The following is a 19,512-nucleotide window of genomic DNA, read 5'->3' on the forward strand; positions in this document are numbered from 1 at the left end:
ATAGTCTACCTGAAGAACCAAGATATTGAGCAAACAATTTAGAGATCAGTTCCAGTCTGATATTTAAGAGGGCCAGTCTTTCTTAAATATTGTTTTCATTCTACCAATCCTTTGCTCTGAAATTGGGGCTTTTAATAAAGTAGGAAGTACCAGATTAGATTAGCACCTTTTCCTCTCCTTTCTGGATAAAATTACCTTGAACATAGCATTTTAAAGCTCAGCATTTTTTCACTTTCCAGAACTAATATATCCTTTTTAACCTGTACAGCTTTCTACCTGTACCTCCCCATTCCAGCCATAAGCTGCCGATTTACTGGCTGACTCAGTTGCCATCAGACCTAACACGTGTAACCCTTCTGCCCATGTCCAGTTCTGCGTATCCAGCAGCCTCTTGGACAAGCCCACATAGCAGGCGCCTCAGATGCACCATGTCTGAAGCTGATGCATCACTTGCCCGCATTAGCTGCCTTTCGCTCAGTGTTACTGTCTTAGTGATGGGATCACCATCCTGCCTGCTGCTCAAGCTAGAAACCTGGAAATGGTTTCCTGTCCTGTGTTGTTTTTTTATACCTTGTAATTATCTCTTCAGTATTGGATCTCTTTCTCTGCATTCTCACTGTCAGCATCATCTCAATTACATTAGTTGAGTTGTCTCCAAACCAGTCTGTGTGTGACTCCCCATTCCCCAGTTGTGTTTTGTGTTCCATAGTTGGACTGTTTTTAAAACAGCCCCTCTGGTCAGGTCTCCTTTACCCTCAAGCTGAAAAACTTTTCAATTACATGCTTTCATTTGCCCTTAACAGAAAGTTTGTAGATCTCTAGTTTTGTATATTCTCTAACTTTGTTGTTGTTCAGTCACTAAGTCCTGTCTGACTCTCTTGTGACCCCATGGGCTGCTTCCTGCCAGGCTCCTCTGTTCATGGAATTCTCCAGACAAGAATACTGGAGTGGGTTCCCATTTCCTTCTGTAGGGAATCTTCTGACCCAGGGATTGAACCTGCGCCTCCTACATTGCAGATTCTTTACCCGTGAGCCACCGGGGAAGCCCTATTCTCTTGCTTCCCACCACCCAAAACAAAATAAATAAAAAGCACCCAGGCAAACAAAAAAACTCAAAGCCTTTCTACTAACTTATCTTTCAAGTCAGCCTATATATGCCATTTCCTAGAGCTTTCCCCCTGAAATTCTCTCCCACTTGCACCCTGAGACAACTTTAAAAAAAAAAAAAAAACCCACACTCCACTTTAATTATTTGTTTTAAGGTAGATATCATATACTTCATAAGATGATCAAAATAGTAGCAACCCTGCATACTGCACCTACTGTATGCTGTCAGTGTTTGAAGCACTTTACATTTTTAATTTATTTAATCCTCACAGCAGCATTTTGATATATAAATACTGTCACTCCCATTTTACAGATGGAGAAGTTGAGGCATCGCAAGGTTAAATAATTTATCCGGTATGATACTTCTAGCAAGTGGCAGAATCAGAATTCAGTCCCAGGCATTCTAACCCAGAATGTGTGCTCTTAACCTGCTTGGGCTGCCTTTGGTCTCTGAATCTTGAGCTGCATTAGTTTGCTCGGACGGCTGTAACAAAGTATAGTGAGAAATTCACATTCTAATCGTTGTGGAGGCTAGAAGTCTAAAATCAAGGTGTCTGTGGGGCTGTGCTCCCTCCAGAGGCGCTAAGAAGGAATCCTTTGTTTGCCTTTTCCATCTTCTGGTACCTGAGGTGTTCCTTGGCTTATGGTAGCACAATTCCAGTTTCTGCCAACCTCTGTGTTTTTAAGATAGGCCTTTTCTGTCAAGTGGCCCAAGATTCTTCCAGCCTTTTCCCATTACCCAGTTCCTAAGCTGCTTCCACATTTTTAGGTATTTGTTCCAGCAGGACTTTGATTTCCCAGTATCCAGATCTGTTTTGGTTCCCTAGGGCTGCCGTAACCTATTGACATAAGTTGAGTTGTTTAAAGCAACAGGAATTTATTCTGTCACGATTCTGGGGCTGAGAGTTTGAAATCCACGTCAGCAGGATTGTTTCTTTCGCCTTTCTCCTAGCTTCTGGGTGGTTGCTGGCTGCCCTTGGCATTTCCCAGCTTACAGACTGGCACATCACTCAGATTTCTGCCTCTATCTTCACATCACCTTCTCCATGTGTCTCTTCGAATCTTCTCCTCTTTCAAGGATAGCAGTCATTTGATTTAGGGCTCACCCAAATCCAGGATGATTTCATCTCAAGATCCCTAGATAATTACAGGTGCAAAGACTGTATTTCCAAATAAGGTCACGTTCTGTGGTCTCAGGTGGACACGCATCTCTGTGGGGTACTAGTCAACCCACCACACTAGCGTTCCTTACTCTTAGTTTCTGTGGGTTTGTTTAGAAATGAAACTCAAAATTTAACTGTTAGTCATTAACCTCTTATCTTGCCTAAGTAGAAGCCAAACAGACTTTAAAACACAGGCATAGAATCTGGAAACTTGTGCTTAATTTGCATTTTTGGCAAATATTTTCGTTCCAGCCTGTCCTTCCCCACCAGCCTGTGAGCTCCTTGAGCTGATCAGTGACTTCACGGAAGCTGGGCCAGTTTAGGGGTGCAGAAGGAGCATTGCAGAGACAGAGCTTCTGTAGAAAACAGGTTATAACCCCATAAACAGATACACCTACAAATTGATGTATATTCCTACAGGAAAGCTGTTGTCACCTTTACAATTAGAAGAAATAATCTTGGTTATTTAAATTGTGTAAATGTGCCCAAGTACATCAGTATTAAAACAACTTTTCTTTGAAAGCATTTGCCATTATTGTTCATTCAGTTTTACTACTTTATGCTTTTGATGAATTTATCCTCCCTACAGCCTCAAGAAGAAAAAAAAAAAAAAAAGTGTTGAGTATTATCTTTGATGAGCAGAATAAAAAATAGGGCTATTTTTAGCAGGACATTGACAAAGTGTACATTTAGGGGAAGAATATCAGTGTAGTGAAAACTGGAAAACGTGCTGTGTGAGAAATGATTAAAGTATTTTATCATTTAAGATACAAAGGAAAGAAAAAAGTGGTAAAATTATAGATGTGAAAGAGTTGAAGGACTGTGTGGAGGAGGTGTTAGATTCATTTCAGAGAATTCTAGCAGAATGGGTTGATGGAAATACTAGGTATGTGTGTCTTCTCTTAAAAGGGAAAAAGCTTTTTAATAGCGGTTTCAATCTAGAATGGACTGCCACTGTTACAAAGTTGTGAATTCTCTCTTAAGATGAAAATTAAGTGTTCTCTGTTAAGATGGAAACTCTGCAAATGCCGGCATGGGCTGATTTAGTCATCCGATAGGGACCCTTTGAGTAGCTTGTGAGTTGCTTAAGTTTGTTCTCATCTCATTCTTATGCTCGTAAATTGTATTTCTACCCCCAGAATGTTTTTATGTAGACTATTTTTCTTGTTCCATTGAAATTTGTAGATATTTCTGTATCGAGAAAAAAGCAAACAGGTAAGAAAAAAATTTGATAACAGAGGAATAAAATTTATAACAGAGGAAAACTCCTTCAGATTGGTTTCTTAGAAAATGATTAGGTTGTCCCGTAACTCTTGTGCTTGGTCCAAGCTTGCTGTGTCCTTTCTGATTTGATGTGTGTGCGTGCTAAGTCACTCATTCGTGTCTGACTCTCTGCAACCCCATGGACTGTAAGCCACTAGGCTTCTCTGTCCATGGGATTTCCCAGGCAAAAATACTGGAGCAGGTAACCATTTCCAACTCCACAGGCTCTTCCTGACCCAGGGATTGAACCTGTGTCTCCTGCTTTGGCAGGTGAATTCTTACCACTGAGCCACCTGAGAATGTTTTTGTTATGGTATTGCCTTTGGAAAGCTTTTTATTTATTTATTTTTGGCTATGTCCCATGGCTTGTGTGCACCTAGTTCCCCAACCAGGGATTCAACCTGGGTCCTCAGCAGTGGAAGCACAGGGTCCTAGTGACTGGACCACCAGGGCATTCCCTGTTAATCTTTTCGTTAGCAGATTCTGACATCTTTAGCATTTTAAATTGCAGTAGACCATTGTTTTCATTCAGTCATAAGAAGTCAGTAAAAATACCTATTGTAAAGTAAAATCCAGAGCAGCTTAAAAAAATGATTTTCAGAGATTTTTGTGAAAAGCCTCTATCAGAGATATAGATCCTATGTCGGTAGATGCCTATTTGAAAAAGCAAAGCTAGGTAACGGGGACCCTTTATTAAACCTTTTTTCTTAAAAATTTTTGTTAAGTTTGATATCCTTTTATTTATCCATGATTTAATATATCCTTTCTTCAAAACTATTGAATGTCTCATTCCTGGAGTTCTACATTTTAATTTATTTACTACCTTACCTTATTATTGTTACTACTAGTAACAATAATATTTTCTATTTATTGGTCATTATGGCTCAGACAATAAAGAATCCGTCTGCAGTGCAGAAGACACAAGAGACTTGGATTTGATTCCTGGGTCGGGAAGATCCCCTGAAGTAGGAAATGGCAATCCACTCAAGTATTCTTGCCTTGAAAATTCCATGGATGGAGGAGCCTGGCGATGTACAGTCCATGGGGTTGCAAAGAGTCGGACACGACTGAGCCACTAACACTGCACTTGTCAATGATGTTCCAGGCACTATAACACTTAACTCTAATAAGATGCCTTATCAGAATACCTTTATTTGCTTTATAATATCTCACAGTGACCCTCAAGACAGGTCCTGTTATCCCCATGTGCCAGTGAGGTGAATAAAACGGCTCAGACACTCAGAGAGGTTGTGTCTTGTCCACGTTCACATATCATAAGCGACTGAGCTCATTTAAAGCCAGATCTTTCTTAAAGTCCTCTTTTTTCAGCTCCATCAGTTTGCCTTTGAGCAAGTAGAAAAGTTAGACTTGTTCTTGTCAGCTACTTCATACATACTCCTGATTAAAAAAAATTTTTTAATTGAAGCATGATTGCTTTACAATATTGTGTCGGTTTCCGCGTACATCAACATGAATCAGCCACGAGTGTCCATATGTCCCCTTCCTCCTGAACCCCGCTCCCATCTCCCTCTCCATCCCACCCCTGTAGGCCGTCACAGCACTGAGTTGAGCTCCCTGTGTGACACAGCAGATTCCCACTTGCTGTCTGTCTTGCATCTGGTAATTATGTGTTTCTGTGCTATTCTTTCAATTCGTCCCACCCTCAATGAACTTATACAGAAATTGTGGTACGTATATACAATGGAATATTGCTCAGCTATAAAAAAGGAGCACATTTGAGTCAGTCCTAATGAGGTGGATGAACCTAGAGCCTATTATACAGAGTAAATAAGTCAGAAAGAGAAAGACAAGTATTGTATATTAATGCATGCCTATGGAATCCTGAATTCTTTTGAATGAGAGAAGAACTACCATCACATATGTTTCTTAAAAGTCTGGCGCTAGACATTAATTTGCCTTGTGTTTTTAATCAGTGACTATTCGTGTGCAAGTGTCTGCCTCCATTGCAAGTGAATGGCATCTTTAGAAAGATTTAAGCAGGACAGGAAGCTGCTCTGGTCTTTTCCAGTTTGAGCTTTGATTGTCCACAGGCAAGGAAAGCGATGAGATGTTGTCACTCAATTGAGATGATTCCTTCAAGGACCAAAATTTAACAAAGCATTTCCACCATTTTGGTGGAAATGTTTCTAAACTGTAGTATAACATGATCCTGCTCTGTACCTGTCAGGTACTGAACAGAGTTTAAATATTTCTGTTTAAAGTTCTCTGCATGCTATTGTTACAAGTGATGGTCTTAATGTTGATTGAAGTGTCACCAAGACCATCCTCCACCAAGTACTCACACACTCTGAGTTTTAAGGTCCTATTTCTGAGTGTCATGTTTTTAGAAATCTTTCTTTGTTGCTGTATTCTTCTCTTCCCACTACTACAAGCTACATTTATCTACATTTACTATATTTTATCCTAAGCTGTTGTGGGCTAGGTTCGGTTCAGTTCAGTTGGTCAATCATGTCCAACTCTTTGTGACCCCATGGACCTCCCTGTCCATCGCCAACTCCCGGAATTTACTCAAACTCATGTCCATTGAGTCGGTGATGCCATCCAGCCATCTCATCCTCTGTCGTCCCCTTCTCCTCCTGCCCCCAATCCCTCCCAGCATCAGGGTCTTTTCCAATGAGTCAGTTCTTCACATCAGGTGGCCAAAGTATTGGAGCTTCAGCTTCAGCATCAGTCCTTCCAATGAATATTCAGGACTGATTTCCTTTAGGATGGGCTGATTGGATCTCCTTGCAGTCCAGGGGACTCTCAAAAGAGTTCTCCAACACCACAGTTCAAAAGCATCAATTCTTCGGCGCTCAGCTTTCTTTATAGTCCAACTCTCACATCCATACATGACCACTGGAAAAACCATAGCTTTGACTAAATGGACCTTTGTTGGCAAAGGAATGTCTCTGCTTTTTAATATGCTGTCTATGTTGGGCTAGGACATCAAAATAGAAGTTCAAGTAAAATGAGTACCTTGAATTTGAATGAAACTTGACGATCTCTTGTGAATAAGTGTTAATAAATTGAACTTTAGTGTGCAGTCTTTGTGTTATGTATTTTAACTTTCACTGAATAGATAAAATTGTCAGATAAGTGCCATTATGTCTAACATATAAAGTGTTTTTGTGCTTTTTCTTAAACAGAGAAGAAGATACAGAAAATGAAAATGAAAAGAAAATTTGGTACTACAGCACAAAGGTCCAACTTGCAGAATTAATTGACTGTCTAGACAAAGATTACTGGGAGGCAGAGCTCTGCAAAATTCTAGAAGAAATGCGTGAAGAAATCCACCGGCACATGGACATAACTGAAGACCTGACCAATAAAGCTCGGGGTAGTAACAAATCCTTTCTGGCGGCAGCTAATGGTGAGTGGGAAATTCTTCTCATTTTACTTTTTGTTAGATTTTACTTTTTGAGATAAACTCTAGGTATGAAATAACTACAAAATTTAAAAATGTATTAAAATTTTCAAGTATGACTATTTTACTTTAATTCTTTATAATATTTTCCCAATAGAACCTTGTTCATCCTAATTTAAATTAGAGACCCTGTACATTTTAGTGTTTGGTACCGTGTCTTACTCGTTACTGATATTCCACAAATTATATTTGTTTTTTAATTCACAAATTTTATTAATAAACCTTTTAGGGAGTCCTGTTTTTAATTATGAGAAATGGTGTTCCTTTAAAATTTACTCTTTGGCTTCTTTTTTTTTTTTTTTTAACTCTCAATTTTAGAATAATTTTAGAGTTACAGAAAAGTTGCTAAGATAGCATGGAGGGTTTTTCGCATACCCTGCGGTAGACTTCCCTTATTATCAGCATCTTACATCCTGGCTCAGCTGGTGAAGAATCTGCCTGCAATGCAGGAGACCTGGGTTTGATCCCTGGGTTGGGAAGATCCCCTGGAGAAGGGAAAGGCTACCCACTCCAGTATTCTGGCCTGGAAAATTCCATGGACTGTATAGTTCACGGGATCGCAGAGAGTCAGACACAACTGAGCGACTTTCACATTAGTGTGGTGTGTTTGTCATCACTAATGAACCATTGTTGATATATTTAATAACTTATATCTATACTTTATTCAGATTTCCTCAGTTCTTATCTAACGTCCTTTTTCTGTCTCATGATCCCTTCCAGGACACCACACTCTATTTAGTCATCCTGTCTCTCTAGGATGTCACAGGTTTTCAGATTTTCCTTATTATTGATGACCTGGACAGGTTTTGAGGATTGCTGGCCAGGGACTTAAAAGAGTGCCCTCAACATGGATTTGTCTTGTGTTCTTCTTAGAGTTAGCCTTGTGTTGTGTATTTGGGGAGGAAGACCACAAAGATGAAGTGCCCTCCTCGTCATCTTATCCAGAGTACCTGCCACCAGCATGATTTATCACCAGTGATATTAACTTGGGTCATCTGATTGAGGCAGTATTTGTCTGGTTTCTCTCTTGTAAAATTACTCCTCCCACCCATACTATGGTTTAGGGGAGAGAGTCACTGTGCATAGCCCACTTAGGCCATCGGGAATCACAGTCCACCTCCTTGAGGGAGCATTGATCTACATACGTTATCTGGATTCCTGCACAGATTTGTGTATTCTTATTTATTTATTCAGTCGTGTATATCAGGACTCATGGATATATATTTTACACTTTGCGTCATATTTTGATTGCTGCTGCTGCTGCTAAGTCGCTTCAGTCATGTCCGACTCTGTGTGACCCCAGAGACGGCAGCCCACCAGGCTCCCTCGTGCCTGGGATTCTCCAGGCAAGAACACTGGAGTGGGTTGCCATTTCCTTCTCCAATGCATGAAAGTGAAAAGTGAAGGTGAAGTCACTCAGTCGTGTCCATCTCTTTGTGACCCCATGGACTGCAGCCTACCAGGCTCCTCCATCCATGGGATTTCCAGGCAAGAGTACTGGAGTGGGGTGCCATTGCCTTCTCTGATTTTGATTACTACCTTATTTATTTTGCTGCTCAGTGTTTTTATTTTTATTCCCTGCTTTGTAACAAATAATGAATTATATGACATTTTAAAAAAGTAAATAGTACAGGGACTTCCCTGTACTTCTTCAAAAACTAGTAGATTTAGTTAACAAGAGTTATATTTATTCATATCTGGTAGTTGAAAGTATCTTTTATCATCAGATCTGGGTTTTTTTAATGTGTATTTTTTTCCATCAGATAAGTTTTACTCATCAGAATTCTTTGGGGAGGTTGATAATTGTACTAATATAATTAAGAGGATTACTTCCCCTCTTAATTTCCTTTTATGGATCCCAGCATTGCAATTGACAAATCCCTTTTTACTCTCTTGCAGTCTCAGCTTTTAGTATAGTAATAATGAGCCATGCTGTCCCCTAAAAAGCAATGTGGAATGTGTTTTTATCAGGTGTTGAATTAGAAATATTTTCTAGAGTGAACTCATCTGTGTACAAAATTATATATATAGTAGTATCATCTTAATCATGGGCTTCCCTGGTGGCTCAGTCGGTGAAGAGTACTCCTGCAGTGCAGGAGACCCAGGTTCAATCCCTGGGTCAGGAGGAATCCCCTGGAGAAGGGAATAGCTACCCACTCCAGTATTCTTGCCTGGAGAATTCCATGGACAGAGGAGCCTGGCAGCTACAGTCCATGGGGTCGAAAGAGTTGGACATGACTGAGCGAGTAACACTTCCTCATCTTAAGTAAAGAACAAAGCCAATATAGAAATGGATAATTAAAATGTTTAGTGGTCTGACTGGGGGGAATGTCAAACTGAAAATGAATTTGTGGAGGAATTGGTTACTTTCATTTGAATTACCGTGTGATGGAGCACTACACATTGGAGAATGTATGAGGTACCATGCCAAAACAGTACCTGGGTTATTGAGGTACTTAAATTCTCTTCCTCTGAATAATCAACTGGGTGAATAATCAGCTTTTATCACTAAAAAATAACTAATTAGCATAGTAGGATTATAGTTACTTTCTGTTTTATATTTTTCAAATTTCCTACAATAAGCATGTTATATTTCATGTAATTCAGCCTGTGATGTACTTTTAAAAATCAGTTAAACCTTTTGTAATAATCAGAAATAGAGCTTTGAGCATTAGGGTGCAATATATTCTTAGAGATATGTGGCCACACCTTGTGGACAGCTACCCTCTTAGTACAGCTGAATTTAATTTAAATAAGGTAAAGTGTACCTTGAATTTAATGGTGAGATCTAGACAACAAGTGACATTTTTCTTCTCTTTTTTCTCCCCCCTTCCCCTTTTTTTTGCTAAGGTACAACCAACCTGGTACTAAAGGTGGAGGGATTCACAAGAATTGAAAATTGATGGGGAAGAGAAGGGGAAACTAACATTTTTGAGTACCTACTGTGGGCCAGGTGTTCATCTAGATGTTATACAAGCCTTTAATCCTCTCAGCAACTTTCTAAGGAATGTATTGGCAATGAATTAAACATTCAGATAGAAGAATTTCCTATTAAAACACCGATCTGCCACCATTATCTTTATTTGCTCTCTCTGGGAACCAAAATCTTGGCTATAATAGTTTAGGAGCATCCAGTCCAGGTAAATACCTAAAATAATATCTAGTGGTGTTCTTTAATTGGGGGTTTTATGAGATTAAAGAAAACAGACTACTGGGCTCCTGAAATAGCCAAGAATAATTTACAGTATCTTATCAATGATCTCAGAATCCCAGCTTATCCTTATGACTTTTCTTTTTTAACCTCACAAATAGCATAAATCCTTTCACATTTTCATCTCTCTGGTTGTTATATACATATATGTCCACTTCAGGAGAGTTTAATTCAGTTTTTTGGTGGGGTTTTTTTTTTTCTGAATATTTTTTCTGTTTTTTTCCCTTCATATTTTTGAAATTGTCAAATATACAGAAAGTTAAAAGAATTATCCAGTACATAAGCCTACCATCTAGATTCTAAAATTTATTATATATTTGTAACTGTAAATAGTTTGTTTTATCATATACCCTTTTGGTGATTGTGTTTTGTAATGCTTTATTCTGCTTGTTTGAAAGAAGTTTATTTTTGGAATAAATTTTTTTTCTGAGAGGAGATGACTTTTAATATTTGGTAGGTTAATTCTATTTAATTTTGAAATATTCCTGCAAAGTATAGACTACTATACATGTTTATTGAGGATGCATATTTATTACAGATCAGATACAACCTAGACCAATTATTTCTTCTGTCACCCCCTTAATGTTTTTTTTTTCCCCTCCCCACTTTTTTGGTGTGTTTCTTTTAAGGCTGTGAGTACTGTAGGTCTTGAGCTGAAAATACAGACATATACACTGATAATTATTTGTATACTTGATCGAGTGGATAACAGGATAGACTATTAAAATTAGAACCTTTATAGAAAGGTTGACCTTTGGTCATCCTACCTGTGCTTTCTACCTAATTTAGGTGATCTGATTTATAGTTGTTTTTTTTTTAACTCTATCCTCATTATGTGGCAGGGTGGAAGTTGGTTGAATGTGTAACAGTTTGATCAGGATGGAGCTATATTTTAAAGTAAGAAATAATATGGCTCTAAGAAAAGCAGGTAATTGGTGAATAAATTTTTTTTCCAAATAAAAAGTTCTTTTCACAGTAATTGAGATACTTCCATTGTTTAGTGTATATAGCGCAAGTAAATGCATTAGGGTTAATAGGAACTGAAAGCAGTGTAGATGTATAGATAGGTAACAGGATATAAGGAAATGATGTAAAAAAAGGATCCTGGGGTGATGGTGAAGACGGAAAATATATGTATTAGAATTTCTTCTGTTTGAAATTGTCCTATAGCTGACTTAGATGTTTCTATAATCACTGACTTAGAATTCTTATAGGATTTAGGAGCAGCGAAGGTGAGAGAAAGAGAGTAAGGAATTAACTCCAGCCATCTCAAAGATAATCTTTTAAGCAGAGAGGTCAGTGTTTTTCAGTGATGACTTTACAAGGTTTTTCTAATCCTAGGAAACCTACAATTTAGGAAACACGGATGAAAATGAAGGTAGAGAACATTTAAAGAAAGGAAATGTAAACAAAGAAATTTAAAAATCCCAAAAGAGGTACCATGGGTGCCCAGCTTTGGCGTTAATGTTTCTTCTTGTTCACAAACACTATTTCTCATGGGAGTACAGTTTAGCAATTCTGAAACTGGTTTACTGTGAATAATAGGGTTAACCAAATAAATAGATAAATTGTAATGAAAGCAACTTCTGTCAGACAGTGAATTTACAAAAAAACAGCAGATCCATGCTTGAATGAACCACACACGTACTCCCCGCTACACACAGACAGATACAGAAATAATTAAGATGTATATATACGTAGGTTAATATACGTATATACATTCCCTGGGTCTGTGGTGAGGAGAGAAGCAGTGACACCCCACTAGTAAGAAGAACACATAGTGCCTAGATCACGACTTCTAAATCTCTTTCTCCAGTTTAAAAAAAGTCAAGATTCCTTGAGAGGTGGTATATTCTAGGGCTGGGACAGAGAACACCCAAGGTGAGCCTGGAGCATCTTGTAGTGTTGGAAAGTAAGGAAGGAGGGAAGGGAAGTGTGTTTAAAGGATACAGGACTCCCCTGGAAAAGCTCCCAGTGGCCAAAAGCTGGACCAGTTTGAGCAGCAAAGTAAAACACGATAGTGTTGTATTATGATGTAAAGAACGTCAGTATCCAGGGATCTGTGTTGCTGTTCCTTGTGGTCTGCACCCGTGTTATGGTCTCACTGCACCAAGGTTGAGAGGAAATTAGAGCCATTAGGCGTTAGTGACGTTCAGAAAGCTATGGGATTTCAGATAGAAATGTTTAATGGGCCTTTGTTTTCTTATTTTACGGTGGAGGACCGAAGGTTAAGTAGCCTGCCCAGCTCACGCAGTTAAGGCAGGTCTGTACTAGGTCATGGGTCTCTAGGTTTTTGTCACCGTACCACACTGCACAGACTGTGGGTCTGTGTCAGCTTACAGTTTTTCTTATATGGCAGAGGATATTACAGTAATCTGTAGCAATCTCAATTTTAAAAGACTGTTTTCTAGCTGTGAAGATAACCAAATTGGTCAAGTTCTCTTAGGTATCAAACTGTTACTGGTAATCTCGATCCTTGTTTCAGAGTTCTTAATGCGTTTAACAAATTTATCTTTTAATAGCTTGTATTGAAACTCTTAAGTAACACTTGTAGTACCTTATACTTGGTAATATAGAAACACAATTTTTTATTTGTTTTATTATAGAAGAAATTTTGGAATCCATAAGAGCCAAAAAGGGAGACATTGATATTGTTAAAAGCCCAGAAGAAATAGACAAGGACAAGAATGAGACTGAGACTAGTAACTCCAAAGATGCTGAGAAAAGCAGAGAGGAATTTGAAGACCAGATTGTTGAAAAAGACAGTGATGACAAAACACCAGATGACGTCGATCCCGAGCAAGGAAAATCTGAGGGTAAAGACATTACTTGGTTAAAAAGAATATTTCATCAGTGTTATTTAGGAAATCTCCAATTTTACTTGCAAAATGAAAATGAGGTGTTTTTTTTTTATTACAAACAACTATTTAATTTTACATTTCTAAAGAGATTAGTATATCCTTCCTCCTTATAACATGTATAACCATTGTAATGAGTTTTATATATTGGTGGATTTGCTATGATTTTATATCCACATCTCTATACTTCTTAATAAGGTACGATTTCCCTATGAGATTTGTTGGTGAAAAATCACTGTTTTTCTATCAGAATATACACTTTTGGGTGATAAAAAATGTTCCTTCTTATGTTGACTACTTAAACATTCTTAATAATACCAAATATTCTTAAATACCCTTTGGATTACCTGCTGCAAAAATATCCCAGAATCTAATTGCTTCAGTATGGCCATTGAATAGAAGCCAGGTTTTTTGGTGCTCATTCATTTTCAGTAGATGACTGAATGTGGCCATTTGTCCTCGAGCAATTTTAAAGGGTATCGTTAAAGTTTTGTTGTGCATTTTACTGTAGAGCCAACAGAAGTTGGGGATAAAGGTAACTCTGTGTCAGCAAATCTTGGCGACAACACAACAAATGCTTCTTCCGAAGAGACTGTTCCCTCTGAAGGGAGGAGTCCCATGGGGTGTGTCTCAGAAACCCACGATAGCAGCAACATGGCAGAGAAGAAGGTGGCATCTGAGCTCCCCCAGGACGTGCCAGGTACAGAGGGCAGTGTATCAATGCCTCTGTAATGGGGGGAAGTCCTTCCCTTGAGTAGTGAGAGCTGAATGTCACCTAAAACCTTAAAGTATGTGTTCATCATGCTGCTTGCTTACATCAGTGCCATCCCTGACCACTAAATTGTCACCTAACATTGGGAGTTTGACAGATGTTCCTGCATTTAGTGCTTGAAACTCATCATAATCTTCATGCTTTTTTAAAGTTCATTTAGCTGTTTTTGTTTAATAGACTTATTTGTATATTTTATCACCAGACCATAGTGGCAGATATTTTGGTTTTAAGTACTCACATGCTAATGGCTCAGTGTTGAATGATTTGACCGTTCCAGTTCTGTATGTACTAACAGATTAATTTTATGTTTGCATGTGGTCATGTAAGTTTCTTTTTAACAACATTTCAAACCATAATATTGTAATAGAAAACCATTGTCATGTATTTTGATATGAAAATGTGAGTTAACCAGTAATACTTTAAGCTTATTAAAATTAATACTCAGAGTAAGTTATATCACATCAAGAATGTTGTTATGCCTTTCCTTTTGCCTTTTTTAAAAAAGAAAAAATTTTATCATAGGAGCTTGATGTATTTTTTTTAATGTATTTTTTTAAGAAGGCAAATTAGAAAATTAGATGAGCAAAACAAGAAAATACTGGTGATCCTATGGAAAGTCAGTAATTGTAGTTAATACTGTGATGGAAACCCTGAAAGAGTTCTTTTGTAGTCCTTCTGGTGGAAATGTAGGGATGGCTTATTGTGATTTGAACTTGCAGTTCCCTGGTGACTAAGGATGTTGAACTCCTTTAGTGTGTGTGTGCATGTACGTGTGACTGTGCGCACACGTGCTTCTGTGTGTGTGTGTCGTTTGGATACCTTCTGTTTTGAAGTGCCTATCAGTTCTTTTGTTCATTTTCCATGACGTGGTTTCTTTTTTTGTCTGTGGTTATTGCATAGACTGGGCTAGGTTCAGTCCCTCTTCTCTGTCCTGACTGGAAGCAAAAGTTTCTACATTGATTTTTTAAATAATGTTGACCCAATCTCATATTCCTGGAATAAATACAACTTTGTTGTGACATATTTTTGTTCTTAAATATTGTTGCATTCCATTTTTAATATTTTAGAATTTTTGCATCAGCTTTCATGAATGAAATTGACATGTAGTTCTCCTTTTCTGATAATGTCTATGTCAGGATTTGATGCCGAGATTACATTGGCCTTATAAAATGAATTTTTATTTTACAATTTCCCACTTTTCCTTTTGTCTGCAAGGGTTTCTGTGGGTGGGTGTTGTTTATTCCTTAAATGTTTGCTAAAGTCTTTTGGTCCTGGAGTTTTCATTGTGGGAAAGTTATTGTAGATTTCATTTCTTTGGCAGATAGTGAAGTATTCATGTTTTCTGTTGATTTCTTGTGTCAATTTTCTTAAGTTTTATTTTTCTAAGAATATACCATTTCATTTAAATTTTAAATTTTACTGACATGATAACTGTTTTTAAGTGTCTATAGCATCTGTAGTGATGTTCCCTTTTTTCAATCCAGAAATTGGTTAATCATTTCATGAGACTATTAATTTTTATGAGTCTTTTAAAAAAATAACTTTGGGATTCCTTTTAATTTCTTTTCATTCTTGTGAGTTATTTCTCCCTGCCTTTTTTCCCTGTTAACCATTCTATTGAGTTACAATTGATACACAAAAAGCCGTACATATTTAATGTGTACAACTTGATGAGTTTGGAGATAAAGATGTACCTGTGAAACCATCACTGTAATCTGTGGCATAAACATCTGTCACCTCCAAAAGTTTCTCATACACTCTTTATTAAAATTTTTTCTTCTCACTTAATGGATGCTTTTATAACTTGCTGTCATCAAGGCTATACATTTCCCTCTGTATACTGCTGTAGCTTCATTTCACTAACTTTAATATGTTATTTTGTCTTTATCATTCAGTTTAAAATACTTTCTGATTTCTGTTATATATTTTTTTAATCCATTGCTTATTTATAAATCTGTTGTTTAGCACCCAGACATTTAGAGATTTGCTAGTTATATTTTTGTTATTGATTTCTGGTTTGACAAACTGGAGTCAGAGAACATTCTGTGCATGATTTAAGATTTGCTGAGGCTTGTTTTGTGGTCCCAACATTTGGTTAATATTGATAAACTATCTCCTATACACTTGAAAGAAAGTGTTACTCACTCAGTCAGGTGTTAGACACTCTGTCGTGTCACTCAGGCTCTTTGCAACACCCTGGACTGTAACCCGCCAGGCTCCTCTGTCCACGGTTCTCCAGGCAAGAATGCTGGAGTGGATTGCCATTTCCTCCTCCAATATGCACTTGAGACATATATTTTTAGTTTTGGGGTACTGTACAGAACAGTTAGGTCAGGGTTTTCAATTGTGTTGTTCATGTCTGTGTTTTTGCTATTTCCTTCCCTCTCTGCAAGATACTTTTAAGTTACTTTTTTTAATGTGTTGCCTTTTTATCTTTCAAATGTTTTTAGTTTTGCATTATATAGTTTGAGCCTGTTATTAGGTGCACATAATTTTTATTGTTGAATTAACTTTATCTTTGTGAAATACCCTTTATTGTTAATAATGTTACTAAATACAGTAGCTTTCTTTTGATTAGCATTTGTATTGGATATCTTTTCTAGAATAGAAAGATACTTAAAAATAACCTGAGAATTTAAACTCTTTAAATACATCTACTTTAGAATTTTTTAGAAATACATACATACACATAAATATATAGATATATGCGTATGTATATTTATTTATTTCCAGCTGTATTTTGTCACGTCTTGTCAGCACTGTCATTGTCTTACGCTAGATGACATTATGCAAAGGAAGAATTACAAATCTGTGATCTAAAAACTAAAGGCATGAAACATAAGAAAAATGGACAGATTTCATGATTTCAAGTTGGGTATGGTCAGTGATTAGAAAGATTTTATGTAGCTGAGACTGAAGTTTAATCTGAGGTTTGGACTGTATTTTGAGAGAGGTTTGTAGACATCACTTTAAAAAGTTAATCTCTGAATATCTATTCCTCAGATCCTCCCGCCACCGCCCTGCCCCCACCCTCCACCCCGCATCTCTACTCCAAACATTTCACTTCAGCTCATGAAAATGGTTATGTTGCCAAAAATGATGCCTTATAGCAAGTATACTGTTTATTATTCAGCATAACTCCTTTGTAGTTAACAAAAAGCTCAATTTCAGAGTTATACTTTTGTTCTGGATTTTAGATTAGAAACTTTTTATACCAGAGTGTCAATTTTTTCAGTTTATAAGAGAAGAGAGGGGCATGTCTTTCTAGTATCTTAACCTCAAATGTACTACAGAGAATTTGTATTCAAATCTATAATGCAGACAGCATTTGTTTTTATTTAAGTTATGCCTCTAGATTTAATGCCTGGGACTAAGAAGATAGTAGCAATAGATAAAACTGGCTTTATATCCATAACTATGTAAACTGCTTTGAAAATGTTTCCGTAGACATATTGGAACTCTAGCAACTATAAAGTTGAATAATAAGAACATTTTATTTAATCTGTTTCTTTTGGGATAAAGATAGTACTTTGCTTTAGGTTTTGATTTTATTATCAGGAAATTAGTGGATAGAAGAGGCTGCTGATACTGGATGCTGAACTGATGTATTATGGGTTTACCTCATTGAGTTGATTAATAATAGCTTTTGGAGGTTCTGCAGCAAAATGTTACTCTTTTGTTTCTTTTTTTTTTTTAACATGTTTGGTTTTAGTTTCTAGTCTGGTTGAAGGAGAGGACAATTGGTGGGTAATAAACCACCTTTGTGGTGTCTTAAAGCAAATGCTTGAGATTTCTTTAATCTTATAGCCTAATGAAGTAAAGTGGTCAAGAGTTCTAGAACCATTGAAAAACAAAGTCAGAATTCTAAACTGAAATGGAGGAGAACTTGGGAATTAACTTGGGACATTAACTTGGGACAAGTTAACAAAAGTGCTGTGTGTTATGAGTTACAGGAGTCCTCAGCTCATTAGCACCTTGAAAGTTTAAACAGATAAATTCTGAGCTCAGTCTTTTCAGGATCAAAATATCTGGGGATAGGATTGATTGCCTATTCTTTTATAATGTACACTCTCTGTAGGATTTTTTGGTGGGTAGTGTTAGGAAATACATATTTCAGAAAAGAAAAAGACCAATTCACGTTGACATTTCAAATTCAGATTGATGATTGCATAGTTGTTTTTTTTTAACACTTGTATCTTTTTCTTTATACTGAGTGGCTTAGTTCCTAACAACAGTAGCTTAATTATATATTTGCTTTATCCTGATTCAGATGTTACTTAATAATTATATATTATTATTACATTATAATTATCAATATACTGATATGCATTTATAACAGTAATACAAAGAAATGTTTTAAACAGCATAGAATTTCATAATACCAATGTTACTGCTCACAGTAAGATTTCGTAATGGCATTTAAGGTTTTTTCAGCTTTTCATCTTTGTACCATATTTCCAGTAAGACTGTATAGTCAAAATTCTGTATTCCAAAGTCACTTGAAATGATTTTTTTCTCTGTGCAGTTATGCCAACAACTTGATGCACAGTTAGACTTTTTTTGTTTCCATTGGTTTTCACTTTTTAGGGGTTGCATTTCTAACTAAATACAAAACATTTATGTGATTCCAAAGTCCAGCTGTGTGTAACTATATCTGTTCAGAGAATTTTCACTTTCATTCCTTCCCTCTGTAGGTAACCATGTCCTTCCTTTCCCTTATAGGTAGCCATTTTTATTAATTTTTCGTTAGTGATTTTTTTTTTTGGTATAGAAAGGAAAAATATATCCATAAATTCATATTACTCTCCTTTTCTTACATGATGTTGGCATACTCTAAGTGCTCTTATGCGTATTTCTTTATACATTTAATCTTGAGATCAGTTTGTATGTGGATATAATGATCCCCTCAGTCCTTGTTATGGTACATGGTATTTTACTGTATGTTCCATCTTTTATTCAGCCAGTACCGTATTGATGGGCATTTGCTTTTTCTGGTCTTTTGCCATTATAGTGCTACAGTGAATACCTCTGCAAATAAGCAGTGTAGTGTTTCTGCCCGTGAATTTTGGGATAGATTTATAGACGTGGGATTGCTAGGTTAAGAGTAGTCGCAACTGTAATTTTTCTGGGTATCGTCAATTCCCTTCCATCCACTTGGCACCCTTTTGCCACTCCCACAGCAGTGTGTGCAGTACCTCTTAAGCTCCTGCCTCTCTACCTGAGCATAGCATGAGACTTGAATTTTTGGCCCATTTGGTAGCTGGGAGGTAGTTTCTCCATACAGTTTTATTTTGCATTTCTTTTAGTTTTAATTAAATGAGCCTATTTCCATGTTTAAAGGCCATTTTCATTTCTTTTGTCACTGTTCATATAGTTTTCCCATTTTTCTATGAGGTTGTTGGTTTTTTCCTTCAAGACGAAGTTTAGGAACTCATAATATATTACAGATAGTCTTTGTGATACACTGTCAGTCACTTTCAGGTGACTGGTATAAAAGCTACCTTAATAGTGGCAAAATGAAATACACAAGGAGGCTCTAGATTTTTGAACTACCAGGAAACATTTAAGTTCAAGGCTTTCAGTTCATGGTAGTGTTCATTTTGGTCTTTCAGCAACTACACTCTTATTGATACTGTTAGGTTCTTAAAATTAACAATCACTTAAGCATTACCTTGTAGTTAAATTTGGGGGTATAGAATTCAGGCAGGAAA

General features: G+C 37.0%; 1 protein-coding gene across 38 annotated transcripts in view; it reads left to right on the forward strand.

Annotated features, from left to right (window-relative positions):
• The window catches only part of BPTF (bromodomain PHD finger transcription factor), a 132,947-nt gene that overhangs the window by 48,801 nt on the left and 64,634 nt on the right, over window positions 1-19,512 (forward strand). For 30 of the 38 annotated variants that reach the window (XM_086356849.1, XM_086356855.1, XM_086356867.1 and 27 more), the window contains exons 3-5: window positions 6,683-6,906; window positions 12,778-12,987; window positions 13,541-13,729. In XM_086356849.1, the coding sequence (XP_086212975.1) occupies window positions 6,683-6,906; window positions 12,778-12,987; window positions 13,541-13,729 (623 nt within the window). The remainder of the gene's footprint in view (window positions 1-6,682; window positions 6,907-12,777; window positions 12,988-13,540; window positions 13,730-19,512) is intronic. The other 8 variants (XM_086356856.1, XM_086356862.1, XM_086356868.1 and 5 more) reach the window with 1 other exon arrangement.

Source organism: Bos grunniens, chromosome 19 (genome assembly GCF_055505025.1).
Source record: "Bos grunniens cultivar Pamir isolate PY7600 chromosome 19, Bosgru_T2T1.0, whole genome shotgun sequence".
Taxonomy (NCBI): Eukaryota; Metazoa; Chordata; class Mammalia; order Artiodactyla; family Bovidae; genus Bos; species Bos grunniens.